General features: G+C 45.4%; 1 protein-coding gene across 3 annotated transcripts in view; it reads left to right on the forward strand.

Annotated features, from left to right (window-relative positions):
- The window catches only part of LOC126215393 (aminopeptidase Ey-like), a 406,189-nt gene that overhangs the window by 251,146 nt on the left and 128,020 nt on the right, over positions 1–27,023 (forward strand). For all 3 annotated transcript variants that reach the window (XM_049942100.1, XM_049942099.1, XM_049942101.1), the window contains exons 3-4: positions 12,552–12,829; positions 22,171–22,326. In XM_049942100.1, coding sequence (XP_049798057.1) covers positions 12,552–12,829; positions 22,171–22,326 — 434 coding nt within the window. The remainder of the gene's footprint in view (positions 1–12,551; positions 12,830–22,170; positions 22,327–27,023) is intronic.

Raw genomic sequence — 27,023 nt, forward strand, 5'->3', positions numbered from 1 at the left:
CCCCACGAGGGAGGAGCGCGCCATCGGAGACGCCGGTAATCGTGGGGGATTCTTTCGCAATGGTTTCCTCACCTTTCACTATGTCTACTCACAAACGTAATTTCACTGAGTCTCAGCCACAGACGGTTCTTCCATCGTTGCCACAGTTCCTTGTTGTTTCTCGGTCTGACGAAGGTCACGACTTCTCCACGGTCAACCCTTTCATTATTCAGAAAGGTGTCGACGCAATTGCAGGTCCTGTAAAATCTTGTTCTAGATTACGGAATGGCACCTTGTTGTTAGAAACAGTCAGTGCCCTCCAGGCACAAAAATTGCTGCGTACTTCACTGCTCCACACCTTCCCTGTCAGGGTTGAAGCACACCGCACTTTAAATTCCTCACGTGGAGTCGTTTATACACGCTCCCTCAATGGATTGTCTGACGAAGAAATTCAGCACTACCTGTCTGACCAGGGCGTAACGGCTGTTCATAGAGTTATGAAAAGGGTTGACACGAACATCATTCCAACCCGCACTGTCTTCTTGACATTTGACAAAGTTCAACTCCCATCGAAAATCAAAGCAGGCTATGAGATAATTTCCGTTCGCACTTACGTTCCAAACGCTACGCGTTGCGATCGGTGTCAGCGGTTCAATCACACCAGCCAGTCCTGTTCCAATCCGGCCAAATGTGTTATGTGTGGCAAGGATGCCCATGGGGGTGCTTGTCCACCTCCATCCCCTCACTGCATCAACTGTATGGGTGACCACGCTGCTTCCTCTCGAGATTGCCCCGTTTTTAAAGACGAAAAGCTCATCCAGGAAATCAGAGTGAAGGTAAAGGTGTCGACCTTTGCTGCTCGAAAATTATTCGCCAGTCGACAGCCCACCGTGCCTCAGACAGGAAAATACAGCACTGTCCTCGCTTCTCCTCGGCCAACAAAGGAGGCGGCCACGCAGACTTGCGACCTCATCTTTAGTGCCATGGTCGTCAGATCGGCCAGCGCAAAGATCGCCCGTTCAACCTCACCACTTTCGCCTGCCCACTCTATGGCTCACCCTTCATCGGGTTCTGCTAAATCTCGAGCCCAAAAGTCAGACACCAAGATTTCGAAAAAAGAGCATACTCGTGAAAATTTTTTACGTACCCCAACTTCACAACCATCGGTTCCTCCTCCATCTAAACATCATATTTCCAAGACGGCTACTAAGAAACCCAGTTCACCTCCTTCTCCGCCAAGGTGTGTCCCATCTACAGCACCACCTGGCGTCTTCTGTGTCGCCGAGGCGCACTGCTGGCGGCCGATCAACCGGCCGATCGCTGGTGGCAGGAGCTGCTCCTGAACAACCTATGGATCAGGATCTTCTGCCTTCGGCTGAATGCCATTCCATGCTGTCGGTCGCAAGCTCTGAGCAGTCGATGAGTTGACAGCAACCTTGATCACATTCCTCCATTTTCTGTTCACCCTATGTCCATTATCCACTGGAATATCCACGGCATTCGAGCCAATCGCGATGAATTGTCGATCCTCTTACGTTCCTACTCGCCGGTCATCTTCTGTCTTCAGGAAACAAAGCTGCGTCCCCATGACCACTTTGTTCTCCTCCATTTTCAGTCCGTCCGATTTGATCTCCCTTCTGTTGAAGGCACTCCAGCCCAACGAGGACTAATGATTCTTCTCCATGATGCTCTCCATTATCACCCAATCCACTTACACACTTCCTTCCAAGCTGTCGCTGTCCGTCTTTCCCTTTCTGGATATGCCTTTTCTCTTTGTACTGTATACATTCCATCGTCCACACCAATGGCACGAGCTGATCTCCTTCATCTTCTTAGTCAGCTTCCACACCCCCTATTTGCTGGTTGGGGACTTCAATGCCCACCACCTGCTTTGGGGATCTCCACATCCTTGTCCACGTGGCTCCCTATTGCTAGATGTCTTCCACCAAGCGGATCTAGTTTGCCTCAACACTGGGGTCCCTACTTTTTTGTCTGCCTCCACGACAAATTTCTCTCACTTGGACCTTTCGGTCGGTACTGTTCCGCTAGCTCGGCGCTTCGAATGGTTCGCCCTTGACGATACACACTCGAGTGTCCACTTTCCATGTGTTCTTAGACTGCAGCCTCAACTGCCATATATGCGCCCGCGACGCTGGAAGTTTGCCCAAGCCGATTGGACACTTTTTTCGTCTCTAGCGACATTCGATGACCGTCACTTTCCCAGCGTCGACGATGAGGTCACACATATTACCGACGTTATTCTTACAGCTGCGGAACGTTCAATACCACGCACCTCCGAATTGCCCCGGCGCCCCCCAGTTCCTTGGTGGAACGAGGCGTGCCGTGACGCAATACGTGAGCGGCGACGTGCTCTTCGCGTTTTCCGCCACCATCCTACTTTGGCCAACTGTATCCGCTATAAGCAGTGCCGTGCGCGATGCCGTCGCGTCATCCGCGATAGCAAGAAGGCAAGCTGGAAATTCTTTATTAGCTCATTTAACGCCTTCACTCCCTCCTCGGAAGTTTGGAGTCGGCTTCGACGGTTCTCAGGCGCGCCTAGTTTCTCCCCGGTCTCTGGGCTCACTGTCGCGCATGATACATTAGTGGACCCCGTCGCAATTTCTAACTCATTGGGTCAGCACTTTGCTGAGATTTCGAGCTCTTCAAATTACCCGCCAGCGTTTCTCCCGAAGAAATGTGCAGCGGAAGTGCGACCTCTTGCTTTCTCCTCTCAAAATCGCGAAAGCTACAATACTGTTTTCTCCATGTGGGAACTCCAACATGCACTCTCTTCTTCTCGCTCCTCCGCCCCAGGACCGGATGGTATCCACGTCCAAATGTTGCTGCATTTATCAACCCATAGTCTGCGTTACCTCCTTCGCCTTTATAATCGAATTTGGACTGACAGTACTTTTCCCAGACGATGGCGGGAAGCTATCGTCGTTCCTGTTCCGAAACCTGGAAAGGACAAACATCTCCCCTCTAGCTATCGCCCCATTTCTCTCACGAGTAGTGTATGTAAGGTTATGGAGCGTATGGTGAATTGCCGTTTAGCTTGGTGGCTGGAGTCCCGAAGTCTTTTAACACCTGCCAAATGCGGATTCCGAAAGCATCGTTCTGCAGTTGACCATCTTGTTGCTCTCTCCACTTATATCATGAACAATTTTCTCCGGAAACGCCAAACGGTAGCAATATTTTTTGATCTGGAGAGAGCATACGATACCTGTTGGAGGACAGGCCTGCTCCGCACACTGTTCTCTTGGGGCTTTCGAGGTCGGCTGCCCCTTTTTCTTCGCGAATCTATGGCAGAGCGCACATTTAGAGTGCGGGTGAACACTACTCTCTCCCGTACTTTCTCCCAAGAAAACGGGGTACCCCAGGGCTCCGTGCTGAGTGTTGTACTGTTTGCCATTGCCATAAATCCAATTATGGATTGTCTCCTTCCTGATGTCTCGGGCTCCCTCTTTGTGGACGATTTTGCGATCGACCACAGCTCTCAACGGACCAGCCTTCTTGAACGACGTCTTCAAGGATGTCTCGATCGCCTCCACTCTTGGAGCATCGAAACCGGCTTCCGTTTTTCTCCCAGTAAGACCGTTTGTGTTAATTTTTGGCGACGTAAGGAGTTTCTTCCACCCTCCTTACATCTAGGACCTGTCAACCTTCCGTTTTCGGACGTCGCTAAATTCTTGGGTCTTATGTTTGACAGAAAACTGTGCTGGTCCTCCCACGTTTCCCATCTTTCGGCTCGCTATCTGCGATCCCTCAACACCATCCGTGTCCTGAATGGTACCCCCTGGGGAGCGGACCGAGTGGTCCTTCTCCGCCTCTATCGCGCCTTAGTGCGCTCGAAATTGGACTATGGAAGCATAGTTTACTCCTCTGTTCGGCCGTCTATTCTTCGGCGTCTCGACTCTATCCACCACCGTGGATTACGTTTAGTGTCTGGAGATTTTTACACCAGCCCTGTGGAAAGCCTTTATGATGAGACTGCTGAACCTCCGCTGTCCAATCGGCGAGCAGTCTTTCTGAGTCGTTATGCTAGCCATCTGTCTTCCATGCCTGCTAATTCAGCCCATGACCTTTTTTTCGACGCCTCCTTTGATGTAGGGTATGCAGGCCTCCCCTCCTCCCTACTACCACCGGGAGTCCGCTTCCGTCAACTGCTCCATTCTCTTTCCTTCCGCTTTCTTAAAACCTTCTTGACCACTTGGGGTACAGCACCGCCTTGGCTCCGTCCCCGGATCTGCCTCCGTGACCTTTGTCAGTTTCCCAAGGATGGTACCCCTTCACTTGTTTATCGTCGGGCATTTTCTGCTCTATGTGCACAAATGACGGAAGCCACATTTATTTACACTGATGGCTCAAAAACATCATTTGGTGTAGGGAGTGCCTATATCGTTGGCGACACCTCAAATCAATTTCGGCTTCCTGACCAGTGTTCGGTGTATACTGCGGAGCTTTACGCTGTTCTCCAGGCTGTCCACTACATCCGCCGCCATCAGCGGATACAGTATTTTATCTGCTCAGATTCTCTCAGCTCTCTCCTCAGTCTCCAAGCTCTTTACCCTGTCCATCCTCTGGTGCACCGGATTCAGGACTGTCTGCGCTTGCTCCACCTGGGGGGCGTCTCGGTGGCGTTCCTCTGGCTCCCGGGACACGTTGGTATATGTGGAAATGAGGCGGCCGATATAGCGGCCAAGGCTGCAGTCTCTCTTCTTCGGCCAGCTATTCAATCGATTCCCTTCGCCGTTCTACGGAGCGTTTTATATCGTCGTGTTGTTCATTTATGGCACATGCATTGGTCGACACTTCCCCATAATAAATTGCGGGACGTGAAAGCTCTTCCTTGTGCTTGGACCTCTTCCTCCCGAACGCGTCGTCGGGAGGAGGTAATTTTAACTAGACTCCGGATAGGGCACTGTCTTTTTAGCCATCGACATCTTTTAAGCGGCGATCCTCCCTCACTCTGTCCCCACTGCCCTCAGCTGTGGACGGTAAGACACCTTTTAATTGAATGCCCCTATTTTAATCCGTTACGCTCCCGTCTACAGCTGTCGCCTGATATATCGTCCATTTTAGCAGATGACACGCGCTCGGCCGATCGCGTTCTCCAGTTTATTAGTGCCAGTGAAATGACGTCAGTCATTTGAAGCTTTTTTTTGGGGACAACCAACCCCGTTCTGTAGTGGATTTTTAAGCCTTCCTTCTGCTTTTAGTTTCTCCAATTTTTTGAGTTTCGTTCACATTGCTGCTGGTTTCCATTTTCGGTTTTTTACTGTTTCCTAAGTCACGGACCGGGCGCTAATTACCATAGCAGTTTTGCGCCCTAAAACCAAAACAAAAAATTCCAAGCATGTGTGTCAATTTTTTCCTCTCTATCTACATTATTCCGTGGTTTATTAAGTTTTAAAATTTATACTGACTTTTTTTATCACCCGGTAAATCGGTACCCACTGGCAGATTTCGTTTTTGTCTTGATCCATAGTGGCTGCAGGATCAAAATGGTTTCTGTTCTCTTGGACAAGTCTGAAACAACAGACACCACACATCAATTTTAGTTTATTGTGAATATTCAGTTTCTGTGTAAACAGTATTCAAAGCTAAATTTATTAGTAAAAGATTGTGATTCAGTATTTATTAGCAACATTTGCATTTTTTAAGTAATATGTATCGTAAAGGTTAAAAGAACTTCTTACTAGCAAGATTCGAAGCAGCTACTCTGTGACAACAAAACTTCCATGTCTACACTCAACTACCATATATATATATAGGTCACGACATCTTGGTAGATGATTGTTGCAGTGTCTGTGTGTTTATGGGTTGCATTTTTTCATATGACTTGTCAAGCCAATGGCAGCAAGACATCTCTTGCCGCAACTGTCACAAGTGTACCTGGCTGCTGAGGCAGGAGCAGTGGTAGCATTGCGAAGCTTTTCCTGCCTTAATCTGTCTGAGAAGCCTTCATCGTGCTTCGACATTCCAGATGATATAGCATCACGCCACTCTGGTCTCGTGCTAGCCCGTGCCTCCCATCTGTTTGTGTCGATTCCAAAGCTCTCCGTATCTCGTTTACAGGAGTCCTCGAACCTCAATACAGGACGTCCTACAGGTCTTTTGGCTATAGAGATCTCTCCGAGCATCACCTCACGTGGTAATCTGTCAGGATCCATACGGTGGACGTGTCCCAGCCAGCGGAGTCGTCTCTGCTTCAAGATAGCTGAAATACTGTTGCAGTTAGTTTTAGATAGTGACTAAGTTGATGAGTTATAAATGCTATTTAGTTAGCAGCAATTGGAAATTTTCAAAGACAGTTTTCGAGCTGTTTTAAGAATAGCATCGCACCGGTTCAGTAATTTTCACTGATCATATCTAAGTACGATGAAAGCCAGAAATATCCAGTCTCTACCGAATTTAGCGTCAGTGGTCTTTTCACGCCATTAAAACCACAGTATGTTGAAGCATTCCACCCCTCCCACACCCGCGAGCTAAATTATCCAAACCCTCGAGACGTTGCTCACTTTAGTGTTTAAGTATTTGAACTATTTTCTAAAATGATGCGGTAGAAGCTGCCAGAGGATTCTAATGAGGCTGTTCCTGGCCTCAGAAGCCCACGTTTCCATAGGATGTAGAGTTTGCGCAGGATTACCTAGCCGATGCACAGAGGCTGATCCTCGTTGTCAGTGCTGGGCGACTCTACCCCTCAGTTGCCCACTGGGTACGCACCCATGAGCTTCGTCTAACGTTCTCTGCCCACCTCAGCTACACAGCAGGAACGGAGGTGTCTGCATGCCGGCTGCACGGCAACCTTACACAAATGATTTTAAAGAAACTGTTTGGAAAAAAAAAAGGATTCTCACACATTTGCAGCCTCATTCGTCAGTTTAATGATGAACTGCCTATAATTTCGTTAAGGATAATAGTTATTGTGATATTCCTTGATTTAGTAATGTGCAGTGCTTAAGTCGAATACTTTGCAAAGGAAAAAGGGGTAGCTATAGTTCGTGTTTGGTGCAGTTACTCCAAATACTGCTCTGTACGAGATGCAGTTAACACATTGAATTTTTCTTTAAACTTGAGACAACATTTATATCTTGTCATTAAAGATCACCTAACTCACGTTGAGCGAACAGTAGGGCTGAACAAAAATGACTGACAAGGCACAATGCGTCTTGTAGAGGGTATAGTATGGACGTATTGGAATAATTAATGTCGGGTGATGGTTTTAAAGTAATTCACACGACATGAAAACTTTATGGAAATGCATCGATTTGCTGGAGGCTAGTTTATCCCAGGGAAGCATACAGAAGACATGGTCATGGCTGGCGGGGGAGCGCCGAAGGGAAGCGACAATAGGAAGCTTAGGGCGGCTCAAGCTCTGAGAAAGCGGAAACGGGGCGCGGCCTCCAGCTGCCTTAAGATGAGTGACAGTGAGTGGGTGGTTGACCCCATGCTGGTGTACCGGGAAGCAGATGGAGAACTTGTACACCTGTTGATAAATGTCCGTCATTCCGTATCCAGTGAAACATGCGAGAAAACTGCACAAAGCTACGGTGGAGCGGTCAACAGAGGCCAAAATATGCGTGTTTGTGAGTATAGCAACTTCACGCTGAATTCACGGTCCGCAGAGTCTGAAGTAAATCACGTGAAGAGCGACAGAATGAAATACGCCGGCCTCCGATGGGAACGTAGGACTGAGGAATTTGAAGTACCCTCCTGGGGGTCAGAATTCCGGAAAAATTGGTGTTTGTGCAGACGCTGACCTTGATGGGTGGCCTGGGAGGAGGTAAATAGCAGAAGTTGAGAGGAAGGGAAATTTTTTGGGAATTTTTTCACTTCCCAGAGCAGGCAAGGGGCGGCGCCGGGAAGCGACACATAATTAACGCAACTTGCGCTGCAACTAGCGTAAGTGATTTTGCTGGAGGGGAAACCGAGGTGAAGAGCGGACTGGTCTCCGTAGTGGTCTTCTGTTCCCAACTTGCCTAGAGTGCGGACGTGGCGTTCTTTACTCAGCTTGCCTGAGAAAGAGTGAGCATCTCTGCAGTTTAGGACTTAGCAAATGGAACGATTGAGCTTGGAGATAGGAAGTTTTGGTTCAGCTATGTACTGAGCAAGACAGCTAGGAGTGAATAGACTAGCGCAGCCTTGCAGCACCACGAGGTCGGCCGATGTCCGCACAACGACACCACTCCGCCATGCTGTATTCGGTGATATGGCGCCCGCTCCGGCCACTGATTAATTTGTTGGATCACGTCGGCAAAGTTTCCACGAGGGTTTCATGAGCCGTGTACTGTAGAATTCTTCTCGCACTTCGTATTACGCCTGGGTCAGTCAATAGGAATTACTTTTGAGTTATCGCGCTTTACTTCACGCAAACGCAATTTATTACCACTGCCTGATAGGAGAGTCATGTAATGTGATGATTGAAGGTCGGGAGATAAAATAAATTTGTGCTAATCGACTGCATCTGTTTTCAATCAAGTAGTTGAAATCCCAAGTCACTTTCTTAATTAATTTTATGTTCAAAATTTGCATCTGGTGTTCTTTAGCTGAATATATCATCAATGTGCACCCCTTTTTAATTAAAAGTGATCAATTCTGAATCAATTAATGTCAACACTGCCACTGCAGTTCAATCAGGAGTCACAGGGCCTTATTACTTTTTTTTGCATTATCCGATATTGCGGCAGTCTTGCACTCTCTGTTGATCTGTTAGTAAATTAGCTGGGGCGAACACACACCAAAACCAGATAAGTGACGGGTGGGGTGTTACAATCTATCTGGCATCTCGAGAAAATTGATTCTGTGCAGTGCACTCACTTTAGATTGTCTGTGCAAACAAGAGTGCAAGTGAAATGTTTACAACACGTTTCAGATCTCATAAGTGGCTCGAGAAACTGAAATTTATTTTTGGCGAATGATAGCTTATAAAGTGGACAGTATTTTTCCACATAGCTAACGTGTGAAACTTTGCTGTCTACTGTGATATATGAGCGAATACAGACTTTTTCAAGGAAATAATGTAATTCTTCAGTGGACTATCAGCAGCTGATGAAATAAGAATTAGTATGGATTTTTTAACGGCATAAATGGAGGTTGGTTGGTGGATTTGGGGGAAACGACCAAACAGCGAGGTCATTGCTCCCATCAGATTAGGGAAGGATAGGGAAGGAAGTTGGCCATGCCCTTCAGGGGAACCATCCCAGCATTTGCCTGGAGCAGTTTAGGCAAATCACAGAAAACCTAAATCAGGATGGCCTCCCGACATCGAGTCCAGTGCGCTAACAACCGCGGCACCTCGCTCAGTTACAAATTAAGCAATCAGACATTTATTATTTTACCGGTCGTAGGTTTTTCTTAAGTTATTGGCGTTCACTTGGCCTAAATTGCCGGATTAAAAATAGACTGTTTCAAGGTTATGTCGGAATTGTGCTCATCTGTCTTGCACATCTTTCTTTCTTTCCCTTGTTGCCGTGTTAAAATTAGCTTCTCTTCCCGAAACACAGCGGTGTTTACACAGTTCCACGTCACTAACATCCTAATGTAGCTGCAATTCAGACATAGCCTTGAAACAGTCTATTTTTTATCCGGCAATTTAGACCAAGTGAACGTCAATAAGTTAAGGAAAACCTACGACCGGTAAAATAATAAACGTCTGATTGCTTCATTTGTGACCGAGCGAGGTGCCGCAGTGGTTAGCGCACTGGACTCAATGTCGGGAGGTCGACAGTTCAAACCCGTGTCTGGCCATCGTAATTTAGGTTTTGCGTGATTTCCCTAAACTGCTCCAGGGAAATGCTGGGATGTGCTACAGTCGCAGGTTCGAATGCTGCCTCGGGCGCGGATGTGTGTGATGTCGCTAGGTTAGTCTCAAATGGCTCTGAGCACTATGGGACTTAACATCTGAGGTCCCCTAGAACTTAGAAACACTTAAACCTAACTAACCTAGCGTAGCAGCTACGTTAGCATGTTAGTGACGTGGAACTGTGTAAACACAACTATGTTTCGGGAAAAGAAGCTAATTTTAACACGGCAACAAGAGAAAGAAAGAAAGATGTATGTTTTGATAACTGATTTTGCAGGGCCGGCCGGTGTCGCCGAGTGGTTCTAGGCGCTTCAGTCTGGAACCGCGCGACCGCTACGGTAGCATGTTCGAATGCTGCCTCGGGCACAGCTGTGTGTGATGTTGCTAGGTTAGTTAGGTTAAAGTATTTCTTAGATCTAGGGGACTGATGACCTCAGATTTAAAGTCCCATAGTGCTCAGAGCCATTTGAGCCAAGACAGAGGAAAATAAATCACTCTCTGTGATGCAGTTCCAGCACGATCCTGTAACTTAATAATAAACAGCTGACTTTCGAATTCTTTGTCTTACTAGCATAATCTGTTAAGTTGTGTGAGGTACACGGTTATGAAGGAGCCCCCCACCTGTGGAGTCCGCACGAGGGTACGGTGGCCACTGCACGGTCACCAGGTTCCGTCCAAAGCACTGGGCGAGTCCATTCGTTTGTTCCGAAGGGGAGGCTGGCAGCGTCTTCCACCTTACGGCCAGTCAGCAATGACGGAATTAAGGCACGCGCCCTGCAGTCATACTCAAACGATTTTACAGAAACTATTAGGTAAAAAAAGTCGTTTTTGCGTTACTTACAGCTTTATATGTCAGCTTCATGCTTATGTCCCCATATCGTACTTACTGTGATTTAAGTAAGACACTGTGGCAAATTCGAAAAAATTTGCAATGGAAAGTCGGACTCGCTATCGTTTTGCGTTTGACGCATCTCTCACAATATGTTGGTGTGTATGAAATTTCGTTTAGATTTGGGTGGAGATCTATCTGTCCACAATCTGAAGAAAATTGGTGTGATTTAGTGCACCGATTTGTGATCATATGCGCCGGTCATAAAACCAGAGTGAAATAGCCACAAAATTTTTAATATTTCATAAACGGGTTTGAGATATCAAAATGAGATATCAGCAAGTGATAGCGCACAAAGAAGGGAGTATTTTTCCATATAGGTACTGTGCAACAATTCATTATCTACTGTGTTATCCCAATACCTGCAGGCTTTTTTTATTTAAGAATGTAGTTTTTAATGGTTGGTGAAATAGCAAATGCTATTCGTTTTGGAGTAACACGTGTGGAGGCATTGCAGATTCAATTTATAACGAAGAAGGAGTGTTTTCGTAAGGTACTCACTTTGCTTTTCCTTAGTTCCTCAATCAACATAATAAACCAGTTTTTTAGAATTCCCTCGCAGTTGCATCCACACAACGTGTTGCTGAGATGACACTGTGTAAACTCAGCTGTATTTGGCAAAAGAAGTAAATTTTCACATTGTGAGGGTAGTGGTGTGTAGTATCTGTAAGTGGTTGTTCTTTGGAGGGCGACAATGCCCAGTGGCGCAAGGAGTCGCAAGCAGAGGCAGTTGTTGAGAGGCTATGGAAGGTGTAGGCTGCGTGAGCCAAAGGCGGTTGCGTACCGAAGGATTTATCTCTATGTTTAATGGTAGTGGCACACAGTTTGAATAATAGTGTGTTTACGTTTCTGCAGTGTGATAAAGGAAATAAATTAAATTTTACCAGTTCCTAATGCGTCTCCATCAGTTAGTACCACACCATTCGATTTAACAATGGACGAAGTCTCGATATACACAGTCAACTAAAACCCATATAATCTCCAAGGAGACAGGAGCTTATATTTGGTTCTGTCATGGTCACCAAATATAAGCTCCTGTCTCCTTGGAGATTACATAGGTTAATAAATGATTATTATGTTACATTCCTCTTGTTTTAGTTGACTGTGTATATTGACACTTTGTCCATTGTGTGGTACTAACTGATGAAGACGCATTAAGAACTGCTAAAATTTAATTTATGTCCTTTATCACACTGCACAAACATAAACACACTATTATTCAAACTGTGTGATACTGCTATTAACCACTGAGGTAAATCGTTCGCTATGCAACCGCCTTCGGCCCACGCAGCATACACCTTCCACAGCGTCTCAACAACTGCCTCTGCTTGCGACTCTCTGCACCACTGGGCATTGTCGCCCTCCAAAGGACAACCACTTACAGATACTACACACCAGTACCCTCACAACATGACAACGACACAAATGTAGATTTTACTCAAAATTCGTCACTCGTGACGCTTTCCTGAAAGTTACAAATGTTTAAAACCTAGGTGAAAAAAGATCGCCATTTCTGTTGTAGCTTCACTGTAATTATTTTTAGATACTAACCAAAGTGGGCGTGACAGTAGATCCTATTGAATGATCACTGTGCAAGTGTGGGTGTGGAGGAGCTCCACTTAATATCCACAAAGAAATGTGCACGTAGGTTTCAGTTTAGAATGGCACTTGCCGTCCAGCGCTCGGCAGCGCCTACCGGCAGCCCCCACCGGCAGCGCTCTTCCCACTCCCCCAAACGTCACCCTGCCGCTGCGCATCCCGACTCCCGGGCAGCCCCCGCCGGTAGCGCTCTTCCCACTCCCCCAAACGTCACCCTGCCGCTGCGCACCGCGACTCCCGGGCAGCTAGCGGTCGAGCAATGCTGGGCGCTCTGTGCAGCTGTCGGCGACGGCGCCGGTGCGCGAGTTCCGGCTGCACGCCAAGAACCTGACGGTGGACGAGGAGGCGGTGCGGCTGACGTCGCAGGGGCCGCCGGCGCCGGCGCTGAGGCGCGTGCGGCTGGACGCGGACCGCGACTTCCTGGTGCTCCAGCTGGACGGCCCGCTGGAGCCCGGCGCCGCCTACCGCCTGCGGCTCGCCTTCGCCGCCCCGCTGGAGCAGGGCCTAGCCGGCTACTACCGCTCCAGCTACCGGGACCGCACCTCCGGCGACACGAGGTGCCCACCCTCTTCAGCTATTTATATACACGTATGGGATCCACGCTTATGGAGATCAGTACTGCGATATTCATCACGACCGTCGTCAAGACTATGACGTTTTTTGGTATTATCCTCTGGATAATATTTACGATAATCCTTAGGATAACCTTCTATAGTAACTTTGAGAGAATCTGTGAGATCATTTGTGTTCCGTACCTCAGCCGTCGAAAACAGAACTATTACAGCATCATTTTGTTGTCCGTCTGCCAGTCTGTTAAGGACATTTTTTCACAGGAACAGATAGACGTATCACGTTGAAATTTTTGCAACGTACTGAGAAATTCGGGTCGTATGTAAAGTACACAAGCGACAAGACAGTCAATACCTTCGCTGGGCAGTGCCGATGGTACTGTTACCGACGACTGTGCCGCTAAAGCGGAGTTATTGAACGCAGTTTTCCAAACTTCATTCACCAGGGAAGACGAATGGAATATTCCAGAATTCGAAACACAAACAGCTGCTAGCATGAGTTTCTTAGAAGTAGATACCTTAGGGGTTGCGAAGCAACTCAAATCGCTTGATATGGGCAAGTCTTCAGGTCCAGATTGTATACCGATTAGGTTCCTTTCAGATTACACTGATACAATAGCTCCCTACTTAGCAACCATATACAACCGCTTGCTCACCGATAGATCTGTACCTACAGATTGGAAAATTGCGCAGGTCACACCAGTGTTTAAGAAGGGTAGTAGGAGTAATCCATCGAACTACAGACCTATATCATTGACGTCGGTTTACAGTAGGGTTTTGGAGCATATACTGTATTCAGACATTATGAATCACCTCGAAGGGAACGATCTATTGATACGTAATCAGCACGGTTTCAGAAAACATCGTTCTCGTGCAACGCAACTAGCTCTTTATTCACACGAAGGAATGGCCGCTATCGACAGGGGATCTCAAGTTGATTTCGTATTTCTAGATTTCCGGAAAGCTTTTGACACCGTTCTTCACAAGCGACTTCTAATCGAGCTGGTGGCCTATGGGGTATTGTCTCATTTGTGCGACTGGATTCGTGATTTCCTGTCAGGAACGTTGCAGTTCGTAGTAATAGACAGCAAATCATCGAGTAAAACTGAAGTGATGTCAGGTGTTCCCCAGGGAAGCGTCCTGGGACCTCTGCTGTTCCTGATCTATATAAATTACCTGGGTGACAATCTGAGCAGTTCTCTTAGGTTGTTCGCAGATGATGTTGTAATTTACTGTCTAGTAAGGTCATCTGACGACCAGTATCAGTTGCAAAGCGATTTAGAAAAGATTGCTGTATGGTGTGGGAGGTGGAAGTTGACGCTAAATAACGAAAAGTGTGAGGTGATCCACACGAGTTCCAACAGAAATCCGTTGGAATTCGATTACTCGATAAATAGTACAATTCTCAAGGCTGTCAATTCATCTAAGTACCTGGGTGTTAAAATTACGAACAACTTCAGTTGGAAAGACCACATAGATAATATTGTGGGGAAGGCGAGCCAAAAGATGCGTTTCATTGGCAAGATACTTAGAAGATGCAACAAGTCCACTAAAGAGACAGCTTACACTACACTCGTTCGTCCTCTGTTAGAATATTGCTGCGCGGTGTGGGATCCTTACCAGGTGGGATTGACAGAGGACATCGAAAGGGTGCAAAATAGGGCAGCTCGTTTTTTATTATCACGTAATAGGGGAGATAGTGTGGCAGATGTGATTCGCGAGTTGGGATGGAAGTCATTAAAGCAAAGACGTTTTTCGTCGCGGCGAGATCTATTTACGAAATTTCAGTCACCAACTTTCTCTTCCGAATGCGAAAATATTTTGTTGAGCCGAACCTACATAGGTAGTAATGATCATCAAAATAAAATAAGAGAAATCAGAGCTCGAACAGAAAGGTTTAGGTATTCGTTTTTCCCGCGCGCTGTTCGGGAGTGGAATGGTAGGGAGATAGTACGATTGTGGTTCGATGAACCCTCTGCCAAGCACTTAAATGTGAATTGCAGAGTAATCATGTAGATGTAGGTCTGTGGTCTTTTCGCAGAAGAATGAACGTCAGATACCAAGTCAGTGCTATTAGAAGGTATTTCCATTTATTTCAGTACATCCATTGTGGATGACGAACTGCGACTGTGATTTAAACTGGCGTTCATTTGTTAGTAAATATGCAACCAGTCGCCTTTTTACGACCCCAAACTTTTTTTTATGTTTTTTTCGTAAATGTTATGTTACCGAGTACTAAATTTCCGTCATTTCCGCCAGCAACATCAGCACTGCATCTAGCTACACTTGGGCCACAAGATAACGTTTCTGTAACACCTCCATCTGAAGATGAGTCTGCAGTGGCTCGAAAACATGTTCACGGTTGAATAAATCGTAAAAAAGCGACTGGTTGCATATTTATTACTAAATAAACGCCAACTTCCATTTGTGTCATATTTTTTGACACTCGAAAACTGACTCATCAAAACCTGTACTGTACCTCCCATTGAACTTCAGTGGATTGGCAATAATAGCGAACAAGTTGCAGAGTATAACTTTATGTCCCTAGCTCTGAACGTGACACATTTACGCTTCATAGGATCCGATGTCACGTTTTTACTTTCAAGTTCCAGTTTTACTCAAATCTTTCAAGTAGCATACTGTATGTTGTTGTATCCAGCGTCAAAAATGTGATATTCTAAAAAAAGTTTTAAGACAAAACCCTACAGTAGACGGCTAATACTTTTCTATAATGTATTCAATGGTGATTGACTCAATGACATGTACTACACAGAGTCAACGACTCCCACATTCGCCATAGACGATGTGATTCTGCAACATTACATGAGTATGTCCTATATAGTCGGATCTACTTTGCGTCACGTAGGGGAGTCGAAACCAGTAGTGACCCATGACGTCATAGCAACTTGAGGATTTTTTTTATACATATCATTGATTTCTAAATTTTGTTGATTATTTACAGAGTAAAGAATTTAATTATGTACAAAATGTAATAGGTAATTCGTTTTAATGAGATAGATATAAATATGTTTTGACATAGCAAATAACTTTGTTACATTATGCATGATATGTCTACTCTTTGTAAGGAAAAAAAACTTCCGTGCAGTCAAAAGGTACTGCCATTGACCTCAGATATTTTGATTCAAACTCACTTATTGAAACCAATAGCGTACTTCCCTTTGATGTAGAATAACGAAATTTGACAAGAAGTAAGGTTTCAAAAACCAAGTAAAGGAGTAAAATCAGAAAACTGTTGGTTGATAGTTACATGACAAGGAAAAAAGTATTTCTTTTCTCATGTGTTATCTGACTTCAAGCTTGAAAGTAAAACATTCTTCACAGTCTTGGACTCCCTGGCACCAATACCTTGCTAGTATCAGTGTCATCAACAGGCAATACTCATCGAGTTCCTCCATTCCTGGAATGGATGAACTGTCTACATACACAGTTAAGTATGTACAGGACCCTCAGTAGCGAGTCATACTAGCTCCTGGCCATCACTTTTTGTAGCTCATTTTTGAGATACTTTTTGAGATTATCTTTCTGATCAGCTTCAAGACCATCTTTGAGAGCTTCAGAAGTTTTCGATAATGTTCAACTTATCTTTGGGATAATCTGCACTGCCTTCATGAGGATCATCTTCAGTATCACCTTCAGAATCATCTACGAACTTGTCTTCAGGTTTATCTTCAGTTTCATCTGTCTGACAGACTTTTGGATCATGTTTGAGTCATCCTTGGTTCAATCTTGATATCATTTTTGCAATCAACTCTCAGCTCATCTTTTGCATCATATTTCATTTCATCTTGTGGGTAATATTTTGATAATTTTGAAGTCATATTTTGGACATTGTTCAATATCACCAATGGGATCACCTTTGAGATCACTATTTTTTGATAATTTTCAGTCATCACTAGTATAATCTTCAGCATCACCTTCAGGATCATCTTCAGTATCACCTTCAGGATCATCTTCAGTAACAACTTCATGATCATAATCAGCATCACCTTCAGGATCATGATGAGGGTCATGTGTTTTGTAAACTTTAGGATCATGTTTGCTATCATAATTGAGATCATCTTTGGATTATTTTTGAATCATCTTTGAGATAATCACCAAATTCACCTTCATGATCATTTTTCACAATTTTCTGGCCATATTTGAGATGATCTTCAGTATCATCTCCATGATCATGTTTGGTATTGTTTATGGTGTCTTTAGAATAATATTTGAGTTCATCACTATAATCTTCACAGTGATCAAGATCGTGATCATCGTCCCAGGGACTTGACTTACACTGCAGCATGAATGCTTCTTGTAACCTTCCCTCATAACTGTCTTGTACACTTTTATGTTGCCCATGTAGATTTTCTTATATCATCTCCTCACTTGACATTCCATTATTCTCCCGACCTCTGACTTACTAAACATAGATGTCCATTGCCACCATAGATTCTGTAACTAAGGAATGGTTAACTTGTTAATAGGAGGAACTATGACAGACAGAAGTTTCAGAAGGAGGCCAAGGCTTGACTACATCGATGCATGCAATATCCAGTAGGTATGCAGATATGAAAAGACGTGCGTGCGATAGATTGGTGTGGAGAGCTGCATCAAACCAGTGTTCAGACTGTTTCCAGCCTTTTTAGGTTGTAGTTTAGGGTTTTGTTTGGTAGTCTTTCTTCTCTCCGTGTATCCAGATTGACTTTAAACTGCCATAACATTCGTCTTATGTAACGAATTATAATAGTAGATACTGTACGTATTTGATTTAGCTAATGTAATGCTACATGGGGCTGAACTTCAATTTTTGTGTATTACTCTAATCTTGGTGCACTAATAAATAGAAATGATAGGCAGCTTATATGATTTAACTCATGGATAATTATTTAATTAGCAGTTTTTAAGTAAGTTTTGAACATATAAACGTTAAAAATACTGACTGAAAGAGAACACCTTTGTCCAACTCTTCGATTGATTTCTATCTCAGATACATTTTCTTCCCTGTATTAATTTCTACTTCTGTTTAACGATATTAACTTTTGATTGAGCTTATGAGCTCTTCTGGATAGCCTCTGTCCTTCACTGTTGTCCATAATTATGTAGATCAATGCGATACTCAATCCTTTCTTGCAAAACTGTTTCACCAATGGATACTGTTGTGTGGTTCCTCGTTTAAAACGCCAAACGACACACACAAAAATCTGTCACTAAGGGATAGAAAAACAAGTGAAATCACTTGACAGAGGAATTTACTGCACCTGACCAGATAACAATACGATTCTACATAGAGTATGTGAAAGAACTTGCTCCTCTACCAGTATGAGTGTATGATAGGTCACTAGAAGAGGTAAGTGTTCCATTTCCAGTAATTGGAAAGAAGCACATGTAATTCCCATTTTCAAGAAGGGTTGTTGAAAAGATGCACAAAACTGTAGATCTATACCATTGATGTAGGTGTGTTGTACATTGTTGGAACACGTATTATGTTGAATTGCTTCTATCCTAACATTAAATTTACATGTGAAATACAAAATCAACACAACGTTTAGTGGATGGTAAAATTAACTTTGATATTTGCCGGAAACCCACCACAACAGATAACATCATTCACCCCTTAAAACACAGGTGGATATTCTTTCACAATATGGTCAACCATATCATTGAGGGTCTCCTAGTCCCTTCTACTATTGCTAAGGGACTTGATAACTTAAAGTATACAACGCTCAAAAACGGATATCAAGCAGACCTCATACAAAAACTTTATAATGATAGAACCAACAAGAATATAAATTCATGTACACTCAATAAAATCTACGACCAATAATGTCGCCAAGTGGCACATTATACATAATGAGAAACCTGCAACTGACAAATTTCTCAAATCTGTGGTATAGTAATGTAGGTTCGAGCTTCTTTATAGGACATACAGGAATGGCATCTAAGACCTGCTTTCCTGAGCACTTGCTCAACAAAGACGGTGAGAATTCATATAAGTCAACTTTTGCAGAACATCTCAAAGTAGAAAAACAGACACTGCCTCCCCCATCATTGTTTAACATGGAAATTTTACGTATATGTACTTGACAAAGGTTACGAAATGAATCCTTTTGAAATATATAAGCATTCCCACCTAAATTTAAAAGATTTCTTGATTGATTAACTCGCATTAAAGAACAAACGTTATTTTGATTCCATATCATCTCTTACCAAATTCTGAAAATTGGCACAGCCCTTATATATCAGAACTGTGTGTCATGTTTCCTTAAATGTATTATATATTGGTTATATATTTTTATATTTTAATGTCTGCTTTTATATATGTTCCTTGCTGCTAGTGCATTACGTACATATGTGTGAATAAGTTACTGTAAATTGTCAATCTGTGTCTACAATAATCACACGATATGTACATTTCTGGACATACCATGGCATTATGTTTCTATGCAGAAGATATTGACTTCTGATGAGAAACTAAGTAAGTTTCTGTAATAGACGTTTTATACTTCATATAAATGTATAGCCAAGTTATGAAGATTTATAATGTCCCTAATTTTCTAGGCTTCTAAAAATGACAAATTAATTTTTCTAAACCGGTAAAGCATAATAAAAATGTGTTTGCTACTGACGACTGAATGAAGGTAAGTTGGGTTGGGGGTTGGGTTGTTTGGGGAAGGAGACCAGACAGCGAGGTCATCGGTCTCGTCGGATTAGGGAAGGACGGGGAAGGAAGTCGGCCGTGCCCTTTCAAAGGAAGAAGGTAAGTCATAGGGGTACGCAAAGTACCCTCTGCCACAGGTGACAAGGTGGCTTGTAGAATATAGATGTAGATGCAGAAAATTTTCCAAAATCTATAAAAGCAGTGCGGGTTTGATGATTTCATTCCCCAACATAATATGCTTAGTGGTGGTGATGTTTAGTCTATAAGTCACTAGAGGAGTGTTACAGGGTTGCCACAGGTTCTGGAAATCAGGGAATTTCAAACACATCAGGAAAATCAGGTAAATATCAGGTAAATTTGAAAAGACACTGGAAATATCTCGTTTTTGCCTCAGTAGTGGAACTGGTTTGTTTACTGAGGTGTGACGCATCGTCGCTGGCTGGGTGCAGCTGAGTAAGTTGGCTGCTTCCCTACTACCCTCATTCCCGCTGCTCCCCCCCCCCCCTTCCTACCACTCCCCTCAGCTTACAGTCAGTGCTGCCAACACTTGCTGCGGCCAGCGTTGCAGCTGCCGACGAGAGCCGGGGAGTTGGGACGAGTGGTTTGTTGGAATGTGATTGTCAGAGACTGTAGGCACTGTGACCGGAGACGGCGGTCACGTGGGCGTCAGTTCTGACTGTATGACTCTGTGAATGTGTGTGTGTGCGATCTCGCTTTCTGGCAAAAACTGTGCCTGAAGATTTAGTTGTGACAGTGTGACTGTCTTTTCATATGTTGCTGTCTGCAGCTCAGCAATCATCTTTACGGTGAGTTGCTAGCTATTCTCATTATTATTGGTCCTCAGAGTATTTGAACAAGTTATCTGTTGCCTGGGTTGATCACCGTGGTCTCATTTAACCAGCGTGTTGTCTTTGGCTCACGAATAGCCAAAACCGCAGGCCGATTCAGCAGGTATTTGTAACACGGATCGGGCCTGCCGATGTGAAGCCATTCGGTTCCCACCAATGTGCGGGCCCTGCCCGTCGGATCTAGTCTCACCGACCTGCCCGCAGGCCAGGTCTGTCCGTGTGTGGCGTAATGCGACGGATTTTCACGGTTTATCCGTGGACGCTCCTCTGCAGGCCAGAGATGATGGGTGATGCATTTCAGGAATTGGGACTGTCTCACCGCAAGTACGTTCTACAGTGTGGCATTTTATAGACAGTTTATTTGTTGTAGTACATTTTGGCAGTTCAAAAGTAGTTTATATGTTAAAAAGTATGCGCGATAAGAAGAAGAAAATTGTGTCAGTCACTGGTGGTTTGTACGCTATGTACTCATATATTTCTCGAAAGAAAAATCACAAAATAGATTGTAAAATAATAGGTATTCCACAGTGGGTAATAACCAACAGTAACAAACATAGCAGAACCAACATTTTATTGGCGGTCTCCTACAGTGTTGGTTTACACAATTCTTCCCTGCCTTATACACTTCTTTCAAGAGGCCTACTTTTTTCTGAGGTTATTTCCGAAATCAGTGAAGGTATTTTAAATCTGGCCGGCGTCTTCATTAAGTAAAACTTCCGGGCTGAATTGCCGTGGACCATATATAAAACTACTTCCCCTTCCAGACGTTTCGTTGCCAACTGCGGGCAACATCATCTGAGGTGAGTCGGCGACTGGCTGCTAGGCGCTGGAGGTCCCGCTTATATAGAGCGCTTAGATGGCGCCACCACTCATCACGTGCTTTCGACTTTAAAACTATCTCTGGACAGTGCCATCTCTCTCGATTATAGGTAATCGATAGTCACTTCGTTGGTACAGAGTCGACCGCCACATCTTGTCTAGTTTCAATCCTTCTTCTTTTTTTTTTAAATTATTTTCGTGCTTGTAGATGTCTATAGCTTCTCCATACATAATGTGGGGTCCTAGCTATCACGTTTGTCTCACTACATTTTATTTCGTGATCACCGACTTTGAAAACGTGTTCCGCTACAGCTGATTCGTCAGTTTGTCCCAATCTGCAGTTCCTTTTGTGTTCCGTTAGGCGGGTATTAACACTCCTTTTAGTTGTTCCAATATGAACTATACCACATCTACACGCAATTTTAAATCTGTCAAGTGACTCGAAGGAAATGCATATTTTTGTCAACACGTGTGTTTTGCTTGATTGAAATAAAATAACATCAGTGGTCTAAATGAAACATACATACGATATGGCTTGCTTTCTGCATCTAAAAACAGTTCATTACAAAAGATTTTGATGTTTGTACTGAAGATTTTTGCTCACATCAGGAAATATCATTTGCTTGCAAGTCATCTTTTTTGGTAGTTATTTCCTCGTTTGCGCTATTGTTTCTTGTATCATAGCTGCTTAACATATTGTTGAGATCTCAAAATTTGTTAGGGAAAGATGCTAAAACTTGTCTATAAATCAGGGAAATGTAGGCAATTTCAGTTGGGGAAACTTGTGGCAACCTTGTGTAAAGTTCTTTGCTGAGGGGTGTGATGTCGATTGCGGAAGGTGGCTGGTGGTGGTGGATTTCGAGTAGTGTTTACGTTTGTGTTTGCACTGAGGGTGGGATGACGACTGCAAGGGTCGGCTGGTGGTGATGGAGCAAGGGTAGCTTTTACTTCGGTGTTTCCATGTCTGTTCTGTGCTGAGTGTGTGGCGTCGACTGCGGCAGGTGGATGGCGGTGACGCAGTTCGAAGCGACGGACGCGCGGCGCGCCTTCCCGTGCTTCGACGAGCCGGCCTTCAAGGCGACCTTCAGCATCGGCCTGGCCCACCACAGGAAGTACAGCGCCATCTCCAACATGCCCCTGGTCGCCTCGCAGCAGATGTGAGTACCGTCAAAACAAAAAAACACGTATTCTACTCTCCGTAACTCCTCTGCCTCAGTCCCAACAAAGTAAAGGCTAAGTCGGGCAGAGGTAAGTCGTAGTGTAATAGGATGACCGGAGCGGGTGGCACGGTCGGGGTTGTAGGGCGTGGCTGGGTAGAAGAAGGTGGCTGTTTGTAGCAATCTTCCTCTTTATTGTTGGTTCTCCCAATACATTTCCCGGTAGCCCAGCCCCACCGCTCGTGTCGCAGTGGAGACGATCTGACGCACGCAGTCAGCGACTGTGCAGGCGGTAGGAGGTAAGCGGCACCAGGCTCGGCCCAGCGCGCCTCCTGCAGACGCGACAGCTCGTGACGATGCTGGGAGTCGCCGGTGCAGCAGCGGGCGACGCCCTCCGCCGGCCGGTCCTCAGGGACGGCGTCACTGATGACGACGACGTGACAGTGACCGAACGCCCAATCGGTCAAACCGAATGCTGACGCCCACCTCTGATGCCCTTAAATAGTGCAGACCGCTGCTGAATCTGCCGGTTACGTGGCGGCGTGTTTATTAGAAGGTTCTCGACGAGTTGGCTAACGCAACCGCGCCACACGCTGCCCGCACCTGCATAATTCTGCTAATTCTGCGTTCTGTTGGCTGCTGCAAAACTGTGTCGCCTGCATAACGCGCCGGCCAGCCTTCGTCCGCCCTTTGCTGTGAGGCTGGCGCATCGCGCACTGGAACACACTGAATCACAATTTTGCACCGTATTTCCATAAAATAACCCCTTCTCCTCTACAGTAGTTATGTGAAGTATGCGACATGGGTCTTCCTGGGTACCACAGCACTTAAAGAGATCGAGGGCACTGACACGGCTGGCCCACCAAAGCAACTTCACCACCTTCTCCACCCTTCCCCTGTCCAGCTAGCAGACAGTCCGAGTACAGCTGGGCTAGGACTCGGATTGGTGACCATCCAGTCTGCCGAGCGCTGTCGGTAAGTTGGCTGCACTCAGCTCTCGTGAGGCAAACTGAGGAGCTACTCGATGGAAAGTAGCGGCTCCGGTCTCGTAAACTGACGTACGGCTAGGAGAGCGGTGCGCTGTCCGATGACGCCTGTGCTCTGAGGGTGACACGGCGGCCGGTCGGTAACGTTGGGCCTTCGTGGCCTGTTCGGACGGAGATCTTTTTTTTTTAGTTTTTTTCTACTTGCACTAAGTCTGGAGAATTACGAATTCTCTTCCTCTCCCCAACAGGGTAATAGCGACGACAATTGCGTCCTCCTCGGTCAGTGTTCGAAATGTGCATCCCCGGCACTGGTCTGGCGTCCATTGGCGGCCTTGGCTACCGAGACTGCCAGAGGTCCCCTCAAAGTCCTCTGACAAACAGCTTCCGGCCACGGCCAAGGACGCGGCACCGAGGCGCACCGACGCGCTTCGTAATTGGCCACTGCCGCTGATGCGTGGGTTTCAGCTACTGTGTGAGGCTGCAGCTGCGTGCGCGACTTGTCGGCTACAGATATCGTTCTACCACGTATCGACATGTTGCGCGACGACTGATAAAGGGACAAAAGCCTGCGGTTTCGATGGGGACTGGCATTCCATTCCGCGTGACGACGGTAGGTGGCCACTCCAGTTTTCATTTCAAACCTAAATTTTCCTTTTCATAATTATTTTGTAACGCCCCACCTGTTGCTTGTCAGATTTTTGCGTGTGTTCGCCCCTGACAAACAACTTACAGAGAAATTGGGAGTGGAACTGTACGCAAAAATGGATAACGCTAGATTTAAATGTGGCTCTGTCACGCCTCATTAATCTGCGGTGGTAGCGTTGACGACGAATCACACCTGATTTTACTTCCAAACATGAATGGTCATGAACACTTAGGGTGTTCAATGACATCAAACACATACACAAAATAAAATAACGCAAAAGGGTGAATTCAGGATCAACTACTGAAAGTAAAGGCTCTACTGAATCACAATAATTTTATTATAACCTTCAGATCAATGCTGAATAAAGCACAATGAACAATTTACAAATTATCCTCCTGACTGGTATTGACAGTGAACTGTCCAAAACGCGATCTCTTATAACTTGGCTGACCGGCTGACATGGACACAGAACGTAAAATACGAAGAACCACTTCACCCCAAAGTACAGTGAAACCTCTGTGGAAACAGCGACTGCACGTGATCCAACCATCTAACGTTACTCCTGACACAGGCCGAAGCAGGAGCGATCTCACCGTAACATTCCTGCTGTAGCGGCGGTCTGCGGCGGCGACGGCGCGGCTGTGCGGTCGGCGTGTGGAGTACACTCCTACACTACTCGGACAACACACTGCTGTCCATAAACTTCTGTATTTGCAACCATCTTCCCGGCAGCAAAGAGCTGGCGCGCCTAACGTCCACTCAGAACGAAAGACCAACAGGGGAGACGACTTGGCTAACATCCTTTTAGTACGAGAGCCCAGAACGGAAGACCTCTACCGACAGTCCAGCAAGACCGCTCTTCACCCTTTGTTTTCTCACCTCAACTTTTACCGAGCGAATCACATCAGTAGAAGCTCTCAAAATACCCAGTTTGCCAGTGCCTGGGAATAGAACTCTTTTCCACAATTCATTTATTTCGACAAAATTTCACAAGCGAACTCCGCCCTCGCCGGCTGGGAAGAACCACAGCTGTGGGCAGTAACACGTTTACTGGAAGTTTTCTCCCAAGAGACCACTCGAGATTTTCCCGGCAAGATTCCCTGTCGTAGCGAACACAGATTCTTGCATTGACAGTTTGTTATTCGGGACTCCTGGCCCGCCCCACTTGATTTACTCGAAGACGTAAAATTAGTGGGTCATAGGCGAGAGCACGCACAGGAAAGCCCGTCCAGCTACCCACTGCTCTGTTTTGGTAAACACCTGAACACCTGCAGCCACACGTTCCTCAGAGGTTGGCGACCGCTGTGGCCTCTCCAACCGGATTACAGAAATCCCCCAGTTCACCATTCATACCGTCAGGCCGTGGCATTCGGCGGCTAGGCGGGGAGGTAGCCGAGCTCTGTCTCGCGTACTGCCTTTCCGCAAAATCTTATAATTACAAAATCGCGGAATTCTCGCGTGCCGACGCGTTTCCACAAGGATTTCCTACACCGTAATTTAGAGTATTACTCCAACGAAAGCTAAAGTGTCACGTAAAATGGACTCATGTAAGGTGCAAGGCCGTTGCCAGCTTACAGTTTATTAGATTATATGGTATTAGAAGTTTTGTTACATTTCTGCCACTTACAGGTACACAAATGTCCTAGAGATATTTAATATATGAATATCATGGTGCACTGAATACAATTTCTTTTGTTTATTGAGTCACATAATTCAGAAATTAAACTTTAATGCAACCATTTGACTCCATTTTCTGCAGTGACAATCATCGTACTTATCCTTACGAAAAAAATGGAAGAATGAAGACCGTATGAAGTACATGAGGAGGGTCGGGTTTGGCGTACCTACGGTCCTGTATTGCAAGAGTGCCCCTTTTCGCCATCCAGCAAGTCACTAAACGCGGCAAGCACTCACTCTGTTCCCTTTTCTAGGTTCGGTCCAGCACTAAAGCAACCTCGTAGATGCGCTCACCAACGCCTCTGCTCACATCAGCACAGTCTGATGGCAAAAGTTTGTGGTGAGCATTGTGGAAGGGATAGAAGCTGGTCCCATCACTGTGAGCCTGTGTCGAAACACCGTGGCGTGGAATTGAAATAATGGATTCATTACCAAAAGAGAAAGGAAGCAAGCAGTGTAACATCTGCCGGGAAAGTCACGACCAGAGTCTCGAGCTCTTTAACCTGAGCAGTCAGCAAGTCTTGCTCTTTGCCTTCACTCAGCACAGCTGGTACGTCAAGCTGTCGCAGAGAGCAGGCGCCGTCAATTGTCTTCGCGGTGACTCCATCTTTATTCACTTCACTTCCCGTAACATCTCTCTTGGGCATCAGTACCGTGCATTGGCCCCCCTCGAGGTCAGCTTGAAAACCGACGGCATTAACACATGGCAACCGTGTAGCATCGTCACCACAATTCGTCTGCAAAATTTTCTACACTACGGTAACAGACTGTTGAAAAAGGAAGATTAAAAACCTTTAGATATAGTCACCTAATATTAGATTTCACCTACCCATGTTATCAATGAATTACTATACGTCCATAGACAGAACATCGTTCAAGTTGAATGTTATGAAATGAAAAGCATCGTTCAGTAGCCCTTAGACATGAAAAGAAACGTAAATTAGTTACAATGTACGACGTGCACGCACTTTATTGAACATTCAAACGTCACTACAGATATTCTGGTTTAGGTTATGACATCTTCGATATCCCTGCCATCATTGGCGATGATGTAGCGCAGCCGAATAGCGACATTTTGCACCACCCGCTGAGGTGTCGGAACATCGATGCTGTCAGTGACCTCCTGAATGACTGGTTTCCACTCAGCAATGGTTTTGTGGTTATTGCGGTACATCTCGTATTTAATATAGCCCCACGAAAAGGAGTCGCGCGTGTTCAGATCCGGAGAATATGGCGGCCAATCGAAGCCCGTGCCAATGACCTCTGGGTACCCCAGAACCAGAAGGTGGTCCCCAAAGTGCTCCTCCAGCACATCAAACACTCTCCTGCTTCGATGACGTCGAGCTCCATATTGCACGAACTGTCGAAATCAGGGTCACTTCGGATAA

This window comes from Schistocerca nitens, chromosome 12, assembly GCF_023898315.1.
Source record: "Schistocerca nitens isolate TAMUIC-IGC-003100 chromosome 12, iqSchNite1.1, whole genome shotgun sequence".
NCBI lineage: Eukaryota > Metazoa > Arthropoda > Insecta > Orthoptera > Acrididae > Schistocerca > Schistocerca nitens.